This window comes from Nannobrachium achirus, assembly GCF_963921795.1.
Source record: "Nannobrachium achirus genome assembly, chromosome: 5".
In the NCBI taxonomy this organism is placed as follows: Eukaryota; Metazoa; Chordata; class Actinopteri; order Myctophiformes; family Myctophidae; genus Nannobrachium; species Nannobrachium achirus.
Window position 1 is genome coordinate 28,643,997 of NC_137814.1, and position 10,135 is coordinate 28,654,131.

Sequence of the window (10,135 nt, forward strand, 5' to 3'; positions counted from 1 at the left end):
TATCCTAGCAGCTTGGCCCCTCATTGCTGAGAGAGAGAGAGAGAGAGAGAGAGAGAGAGAGAGAGAGAGAGAAAAAATGGGGAATAAATCAATAATATTTCAATTCACCTGTGGGCAACTGGGTATGAATGTTAATTTGGGGTTTTAATTTAATTACAGTCGCTCATAATTAAATTACAGTAACATGAAGACCTTGCAAATGAATCATTATGGGGTATGAGTAGATTATATTATATTGTTATTGCCTATAGGAAATATATTATTTATTATAGTCAATAACATCTGTCCTCTAGTTTTTATATAGCTCTATGGGACAGGGACATACAGTAATGGGCCCATAAGTATGCACATTAGTATCCTTTATTCTTCTTTACATCATCATCATCTTCTACTCCATGTGAGAGCCTGTGAGTCAAGCCCTTTTTGCTGTAAATTTACACAAAACACAAGCAACAGTTCAAAAATATATATTTTTAGGTGAATGAATTGCACATAAAAATTAAAAAATAAACTCTACCCGGTGTGTAAGGACCTTTCACCTGTGTGCACGGCTAACATGAATATTGATTTGACCAAGATAGTACTTTAATGTACTGCTGAAATGCTGCAAGAATAGCAGTAGCAGCAAAGTAAATATTTAGATGGATATGGGCAGGAAATCTCCATAATACACACAATAGCACAAACACGAGAGGGAAATGTCTTCAGCAAGGCCTGCAATGCCAAATATTGCGTGGCTGCTGCTGTGCCCAGCCAGTGCGGGTGCTGGAAGGACTTTAATTAGCTGGTACCAAGTTCCTTTAGTTTAAACAATGTCCAGCGCTGCTAAATAAACAGCATAATTAATATGTTTAATTACTGTATACATGTTTTATCTGTTTCCTCAACTGGATCACTGTCATGATCTCATGAATACTAACTAGGCCAATTCCTGACACCAGTCTTTGACCTTGTCAGAACATCTAACCCAAGTGAGTTAGATGTTCTGAGAAGGACTTCTTTAAAGGAGTACTTAATTATTTAATACACTGGCTCCTTAAGTAATACGCAGGTCAGCCACTGGTCGAGGTAGCTTTGTGTGATCCGACGATTGTCGGCATCTTAGGCAGTTTAAACCTAGCTGTCACCCTTCACGGCAACATCCTCAGTGATTAAAACGAGAGTAAGACAAAAAGGGGTAGTACGTTAAGCCTAAATTATACTATCCTGTTGCTTGCTGATTTTCTATTAAAATGTAGAAACTTTTGAGTGACACAGTCACTCTACGATAAAATAGGCTTTACTCTTAGTTGCAGTTAAAATAACCAATTCAAATCCCCAAACTCAATGTTACATGCTAAAGGACACAGGAACCCTTTTAACATGCTGAAGGAGTAGATCATTAATTCTGGGTGCAGTCTCAGGGAAGCCTAGTGAGACTCTGGCTGTGTGTCTCCCAATACTTCATGAAAAACAAATTACTCAAGAATTGATGACAATTTCCAAAACATTTCAGTGCGAGCCTTTATGAAAAACATTCCCACCTCACACATTGGCTGGCCTTTTTAGCATGCCAAACAGTACCTTTGATCCTAACTATGGGATGCTGACTACATAGAGGGCTGTCCCTCAGCTGTCATTCACTGTGTAAATTACATGATTAATTCAGCTTTGTTCTACGTGTTTTTCAGTACACAGAGGGCCCCATACAATATTTACATTGAATCTGCTGTTCGTCATCTGCCAGCTCTGCTGTCGAGGCGACCCCAGTCCATTGCGCCTGATCTGCATGTAATGAGACGGGTCAGACAACTGCAAGACTACTGCAAGAAAGAGAAAGGCTTCATCACACAGGAGAAATATGTGAGAAATATTCCTTTAATTGTGTTGTAAGCAAGTGACCCTGTTCTTGTTTTATCTCAGCGGGACTGCATGGGTAAATCAAAGTCAGGAGGTCAGGGAAGGAACCGGAAACGTGCGAGAATACACACACACACACACACACACACACACACACACACACACACACACACACACACACACACACACACACACACACACAGTCGCACGCACGCACGCACGCACGCACGCACGCACGCACGCACGCACGCACACACACACACACACACACACACACACACACACACACGCACACATCTGCCTGAATGGCCGTAGCTGGAGCTCCTGTGGGTATCACAGGGATAAAACAGCAGTGTCTGAGGTAACTATGTGTCTGAGGTGGAAATAGTAAGCACGTTATTGTGAAATCGGCCTTCACTAACATCCCCAATGAATGCCAATGAGAAAGCTGGTTAAGACTGTGTGGATTTGTCATATTCCTGAGACAATAATTCACTGCTCAATAGGAGGCTCAATTGAGGACTCCGCTGGTCATTGAATTATTGCTATTTTAGAAATAGTGGGTTGACTTCAAGGCTAATGCAATATTTTGGAATTTGGAGCCCATTATTAAACCACACTGCATGTTACCTACCTTGACTACCATGACCAGTATGTACGTTAGTGCATGCCTAAGCCTATGGTGTATTCCACACATACTTCAATAACGGTTTTATGGCCGTGTTACACATCTATCAGGTTAATGAAGTTTTAAAGAACAGAATAGTTGACCTTTGTGGAAAAACAGGAGTGTACAATACTATCTAAATGGCAACCAAGGAGAGAGAGAGAGAGAGAGAGAGAGAGAGAGAGAGAGAGAGAGAGAGAGAGAGAGAGAGAGAGACAGAGAGAGAGAGAGAGAGAGAGAGAGAGAGAGAGAGAGACACAGAGAGAGAGAGAGAGAGAGAGAGAGAGAGAGAGAGAGAGAGATCTGAGCCAACAGCCTACTAGTTCAAGCAAGGGAGAAATACAGTATATGCATGTATAAACAGTATACATGCTACCGGTATGTAGCCTGTATATTGATTGCGACCGTCAGGGAGCAGTTTACTATGAAAACCTCCACCGGCCGTCCGTCCGTCCGTCCGTCCGTCCGTCCGTCGGTCACACGTCACACGTCACACCTTTGCCCTGCTCACATCTCCGCATCAGTATGACATCACACCACATGTGTACACAAACCTTTGTGTACGTTGCTGTGGCAACAGTCTGTTGTTGCTGGTTTGTTAGTGTACGTTAGCAACCACCTTAGCAACCATGGTTTTACCCTAGCAACCAACTGTTTACCCTAGCAACCAACTGTTTACCATAGCAACCATGTTTTTTTACCCTAGCAACCAACTGTTTACCATAGCAACCAGATACGCAGAGCAGGGATCTCCATATATGGGCATAAACAGGTGACATCACACTGATGTCAGATACTCAGAGCAGGGATTTCTCCATAATATATGGGCATAAAAGGGATTCTGTTAGGGATCTCCATATATGGGCATAAAAGGGATTCTGTTAGGGATCTCCATATATGGGCATACAAGGGATTCTGTTAGGGATCTCCATATATGGGCATAAAAGGGATTCTGTTAGGGATCTCCATATATGGGCATAAAAGGGATTCTGTTAGGGATCTCCATATATGGGCATAAAAGGGATTCTGTTAGGGATCTGCATAAATGGGCATAAAAGGGATTCTGTTAGCTGTTAGTGATCTCCATATATCGGCATAAAAGGGATGCTGTTAGGGATCTCCATATATGGGCATAAAAGGGATTCTGTTAGGGATCTCCATATATGGGCATGAAAGGGATTCTGTTAGGGATCTCCATATATGGGCATAAAAGGGATTGTATCCCAGATGATGCCCTGTTAGGAGATCCACACTAACAGAATCCATATATGGTCCTACCGACAGCTGCTATAAGCCAACCCTGGCGATAAGGTCTGAGTCGAAGAAATGCTTCTTTCCTGGCAAGAATTGCCCCTTTATACTGTAGGGCTCGTTTGTGTATTGTATGACATCACGCCACATCATCGGCTGAGGACTGTGTGATGTCATCATATCTCCATATATGGAGACATAAATTGCTCATGCCCAAATATGGGCTGGTGAGGTCAGACTTAGTGTGATGCGTAGGTTATCTCCATATATGGAGATTCAACTTCAATGAGTAACCATGGCAAACTGTCAACTGCCCGTATATCTTGATAATTGGTAAAACAAACTTTTGGCCTATTTGTGGAGATAAGCGACCAACGGTCGCTTATCTCCCGATTAGGGAGTCTTACTGGTATACTACTGTATGTAGCCTATGTATGCTGTATGTAGGGTTTGCTGTCTCAATAAAGCTGATGTCCCCATGCACACACGCACACGCACACACATTAATTGGCACAGACCACAATCAAAAAATATTTTGTGACAGGGATCTCCAAAAGATTTGTGTTGTTAAAAGTTTTCAAAAATATCCAGATGTTTTGGAAAATAGCAGCTCACAAATCTCTGCTCTCCAGCATGCCAATGTTATTATCCATCAATAATACATGCACGCACACGCACGCAAGCCACACACACGCACACACACACGCACGCACGCACGCACGCACGCACGCACACACACACACACACACACACACACACACACACACACACACACACACACACACACACACACACACACACACAGCAGTGTGTTGCCTGTTGTGTTGTTGTAGCAGTGAAGGGCCATGCACATTTTGTTGGGTTTAACCAGCCAATCTGAAAACCTAATTGATTCATTACAAGCCCCCTGATTTCAAGCTCTCTAATCATCTTAATCTGATGAAATCCTTGACATGTGCCCTGGGTTAATCATGGATTCTCTAATCCCTGCAGACAGACTGCTTAAACCTGGCATCCAATCTCGGGCTATTTAAGACAGTGAAAATAGCCGATCGACAAGTTGGACTGCAACTCGTTGTGAACTTGTAGATCTGTTTTCGCTGCATGAGAGAACCAGGGTTACGAAATTGACCTAAGGGATTAAGTGGTTAAAAGGTTTTTCATCCGTTCTCTGTGGAGAAATAACTGGGTCTAGGTGGGAAGAAGAGATACGCCTACACCAGTGGATTGACATTCCCTTGCAAGGGCGAGATGGGGTCTTTGACTCTTCCTAAATGTCAGATAACACAACAGATTTTTTTTTTATTCTGTCTGTCTGTCTGTCTATCTGTCTGTCTGTCTGTCTGTCTGTCTGTCTGTCTGTCTGTCTGTATGTCTGTCTGTCTGTCTGTCTGTCTGTCTGTCTGTCTCTCTCTCTCTCTCTCTCTCTCTCTCTCTCTCTCTCTCTCTCTCTCTCTCTCTCTCCTCCCTCTGCAAGGTTTAGAGTTCTCACAGCTGACAATTCTGATTAGTTTTGTGGTTTAAAACCTCCAAGGTACTCCAGCTCTGCAGGGCGTGCATTTACAGAGTTTAGCTGAAGCTCCTTTGGAGTAGCACTGTGTCATCTGAGGTCCCCGATCATCTGTCGACGTGTTGACATGCACACTAATATCCTGATTACTTGGAAGGATCAGGTTAGGGCAATAATTTCATACGTTTACATATAGCGTTAGTGTGATTAACCCAGAAGCCAAGGGTTCGTTTGTAAAATGTACCTAAATCCCAAAGTTATTTTGGCTATGCGTATTCAAACCTATAAGAAAAAGAAAACAACAACAATTCACAGCTTTTAAATACCCAAGTACTAAATCGACAGATCAAGAGTCTTAATCAGGCTTTGTGTAAAATCGTACATACATTTTGGAAATCAGATAATGACCGTTTCAATAACCAGAATATAATAACTGGATAAAGAGTATGTGTATGTAAACAAAAAATTGGTCAACACCAAACAAAACAGAGGCAGAAGTGTACATCGGTTTTTATTACACTACCGGTATATATACACAACTAATACAAAAAGCAGAAGGAGTATGAGGGAAGGAGGGGAGTGTAAGTTCAATGTCTCTTTTGGGGGGAGGATGGAGGAGGGGTTGTATTTCAGAACAGTCCAGTGTCAAAATCCATTTTAAAGTACTGCATGTGAAGTGTGTGACAGACTGACAGACTGACAGACAGACAGCTGGTGGAGATTTTAATAGTAACTGCGACCTGACGGTCACAATAACTGGTAGCTGACAGGTGGTGATGAAAGGGGACAGTGCGTGCGTGTGCATGCATGCGCGTGTGCGTGCGCGCATGTGTGTGTGATATTAGAAGTAAATATACACAACAGTATACCTTTGCTCTTATCTCAGATAATCAGCAGGTCTCTAAATCCCACTGGCATTTTGAAGATATTGTTTTCCTGTATCTGGGCAGGGAAAAGGCAACACTCATCATACTCTACACAGCTATAGTTGCATGGAGACTTTGAGCAAGGTGCTGACATCATTTGATCCTGTGACAGTGTGGGTATGATAATCTTTCTATTAATTGTAATGGACAAATAGAGATAGATAGATTGCATCCGTCCGTCCGTCCGTCCGTCCATCCGTCTATCTGTCTATCTGTCTAACTGTCTATCTGTCTATCTGTCTGTCTATCTGTCTGTCTGTGAACAACATATGTACATATCCATCACATTGTTTGACCAGACTGAGCCACTGTTGACCTTTTACTGTAATTACTCTAGGATCTGTTTACAGCAAGGTCCCAGTGATGCACTGCTGTCTCCAGCCAGTCTGTCGGGCTCTGGCACTCCGCTGGAGAAATGAAAGGCCTGTTGTCCCATGTTTGTTGGCATTTAAATGACCATACAGACAGTCTGGTATTTTCAGCCCATTGACTACGTCTACGACTTAACAGTATATAGTTGAATTTACTGCCCAGCCTTTTCTCATTTTAACGGCATGGCACTGTAGGAGGCAAGCCGTCTAGGAGAGATGGTCTGTGAGTCTGTGTGTGTGTGTGTGTGTGTGTGTGTGTGTGTGTGTGTGTGTGTGTGTCTGTGTGTGTGTGTGTGTGTGTGTGTGTGTGTGTGTGTGTATGTGTGTGTGTGTGCACGTGCCTGTGTGTGTGTTCAGGGCTAATATCACAAGCCGCTGGTCCAATCAGTGCCAAAGTTCTAATGTGTTCTGTCAGTAGTTTTGAGCTATTTCAGCCTTTTAAAACTTACATTTTTATAATGGAAGTTAATAGAAGTCAAATCGGGCTGAAAACGTGGGGAAACACAGTACTGACATCTGTTCACACAAAGTTCGAGATCCATTATTAGACCAGCAGCACAGTCAGGTGTGAAGTCTTTCCATCAGTCAGTGTGTAGCTGTGAGGTGACTTTGCAGCCATTTGATTGCTTTTTTATTTTCACAGATCATTGTTTATTGGTCTTTGTTGGTTCAGCTCAGATGTAGGTTAGTCTCACATGAAGCTAGACGTCAGATAGATCATTACCATCGATGGAATTGATGACGTAATATTGATGGATCTGACCACATTAGTAGACGCCTCATGTGACGTAGAGGTGATGTTGTGGTGTTGTTGTGCTGTTGCTGAATTTGGTCCTTAAAAGGCACGTCACAGGCTTAAAGGTATCAGTCTTCAAGTCAGTGTGTAATTTACAGAGGAGTGAATACTAGAAAAGAAGCATCAAACACCTTCAAGAGATTCAAAGCTTTGTAAAGATGATTGAGGATAAAGACTGGGCTGTGAGAAAAGCCCACTTTGGTACTGTAACAACATCACCATTACCACCCGACCCAAAGCTTGCTGTTACTGTAGCCATCTCCCCCCGCACCTTGTTCGACATGGCTGCAGAGAACAAGATTTATGTGAGTCAAGGAGTCGAACAATACATTGCCTATCAGGTGGATCACGAAGATGATGTTCTGTTGCCAGGGCTTTCTTTTCCATTTGTCAAGGCATTGATGACGGTCAACTCGAGGCTGAGGGATCACTACCCAGAAAGTGACGAGTTGTTTGACATTGTCCTGATGACAAACAGCCATGCCGAAGTTGCAGTCCGACTCATAAGAAGCATCAATCATTACAATTTGACCATAGAGAGATTCTGCATGACTGGAGGGCAGAGTCCCATCAGCTACCTGAAAGCTTACGATACCAACCTTTACCTCTCCAAGGACCCTGAGAAAGTCACAGAGGCAGCTGAAGTGGGCATTACCGCTGCCACAATGTATCAGCCGGAATATGAGACAGAGTTTAGTGACACCCAGCTGAGAGTGGCCTTTGACGGAGATTCTATGATCTTCGCGGATTCAGAGTCCGAGATTATCATGAAACAAAGTGGCTTGGACATGTTCTTTGAACAGGAGAAGAAGAACGAGGACATTCAACTTGTCCAGGGTCCACTGAAGGGATTCCTAGACGTCCTGGGGAAACTCCAAAGGAAGTTCTATACCAAGGGTGAGCGTGTTGACTGTCCCATCCGCACTTTCCTGATCACAGCCCGCAGTGCAGCCAGCTCAGGGGTCCGTGTCATTAAAACACTAAAGAGTTGGGGCCTGGAGGTTGACGAGGCCTTCTTCGCAGCTGGAGCTCCCAAAGAGCCGCTCCTCAAGAAGATAAAACCCCACATCCTCTTCGATGACCATATGTTCAACATTCAGGCGAGCAAGGCGTCGTTTGGAACCACCACCTCTACGAGTGTCAACGTCTCTCCACACTATAGCAAGGGCGGAGCTACGGGGTGGCGTCTTGGACTGCCGCCCCAAATGTTTTCTCAAAAGTCCTGAATCTTTTACTTTTTAAGATATAATAACTTAAGCCGCGTCTCCTCAGTCTCTCTGACTGCACCGGAATATTTTGTCTGTCATTGTTTACAGACAGTACAGTGGCTGCCTTTCACTGTACCGGTGACAGTGAGAGGCAGCCAGTGGTGCTTGCATTCATTGATTGTGCTTATATTTTTGATGAACAATGAGCTAGCTTATAGTGCATCCGTTTGCAATTGCAACTAATGAACTTGATCGATAGTGATGCTCACGGATGTTGTGAATAAAGACAAACAATGCTATTCAGATTGTCAGTCAAGACTGTTTTTAGGAATCCAAAGAACAGACCATGAGAATAATGAAGGGGAGAATGGGGTAAGATTGGTAAATTGACCAACCCCCATATCATGTGACCTTAGCGAGCATTAATCATTTCTGGCTGTGAAGTTTTGAAACTCATGCATAAAGTGGAAAGCATTCATGTTTTTCACCTGTCAAAGTACATTTTCTAGTTATGTCAGGTATAAGGACTGTTATGTCTATGCAAATGTATCCAGGTCTAAAATATATATCATACATATTGGTGATTATCCTGTATAAAACCATCATTTATTAAAAGATTCTCCTAAAGTATTAGACATTCTAAAATAGTGGTTGAGGGGCAAAGTGAACCAAATGCTGGGTTAAATTGAGTCAATGGTTCAACTATTTCTTGTTTTTTTATTTATTTTTTTGCTACTCAAATTATGCCTACTGACCTTTTACTTGCACAAATACCCTCATTTAATAAGAAGTGTTCAATATTATTTTACCAATTGCAAATATATTAAAAGGTCTGAATATCATACTAATTGGCTTGGTTTTATACTGCTAAAGTCCTTAAAGTTACCTTTAAGAAAATAAACAAGACTATTTTGAAGTCTTATTATATTATTAATGTATTATTAAATTATGCTTGATAAAATAGTACATAATTTAGTTTTTTTGTTTAAACCTGAAAATGTGAATTATCAGATGGATCACCTTAACCCTAACCTGGGGCAGGATGTGCCAGGGACCACTTTTTTTGTTTGTTGAGAAATCACATTATGGCCCTTTGTCATGGATGCGTATTTCAATTGAATAACAGAAGTCATAAGGGTAGATATTTAGATTTTACTTTTGATTTTGCTTCACCTCAAGGACAACATAAATAAAAGGTGCCTCATCTTGCTCCCCTACTCAAGTACAATACAATGAAGTACTCAATCAGTCAATCAAGAGACGCTTCCTTCACCTACTGGAAGCATGCATAAGAAAGCCGGCAGTGATTGGTCCAACAGTTTGCGACATTAGCCTTGGACAGACAGACACAGTAGACCTATTTGTAGATGTCTTGTCCTCTTTCAGAGGATGCCAGAAAAAGACAAAAAGGTCCTTTCTTACAACAGCGTGGCTCCCATGTTGGATTTGATGTGGCCATTCCATTACATCATTTGGGCAATGTTTCATCCTTCATTTACTTCCATTATAAAATCCAATTTAAATAATTAAAAATAATATAAAACACAAGCCCTTGTTGTTACTCCTA

General features: G+C 42.2%; 1 protein-coding gene across 1 annotated transcript; it reads left to right on the plus strand.

The window, feature by feature from the left end:
- Nucleotides 1–7,518: 7,518 nt before the first annotated feature.
- Nucleotides 7,519–8,586, plus strand: LOC308284977 (cytosolic 5'-nucleotidase 1A-like; the record flags this gene model as incomplete). The annotated part of the gene is made up of 1 exon (XM_080725698.1): nt 7,519–8,586. One exon carries the CDS (start codon nt 7,519–7,521, stop codon nt 8,584–8,586), a length of 1,068 nt encoding a protein of 355 aa, XP_080581824.1.
- Between the last annotated feature and the right edge of the window lie 1,549 nt (nt 8,587–10,135).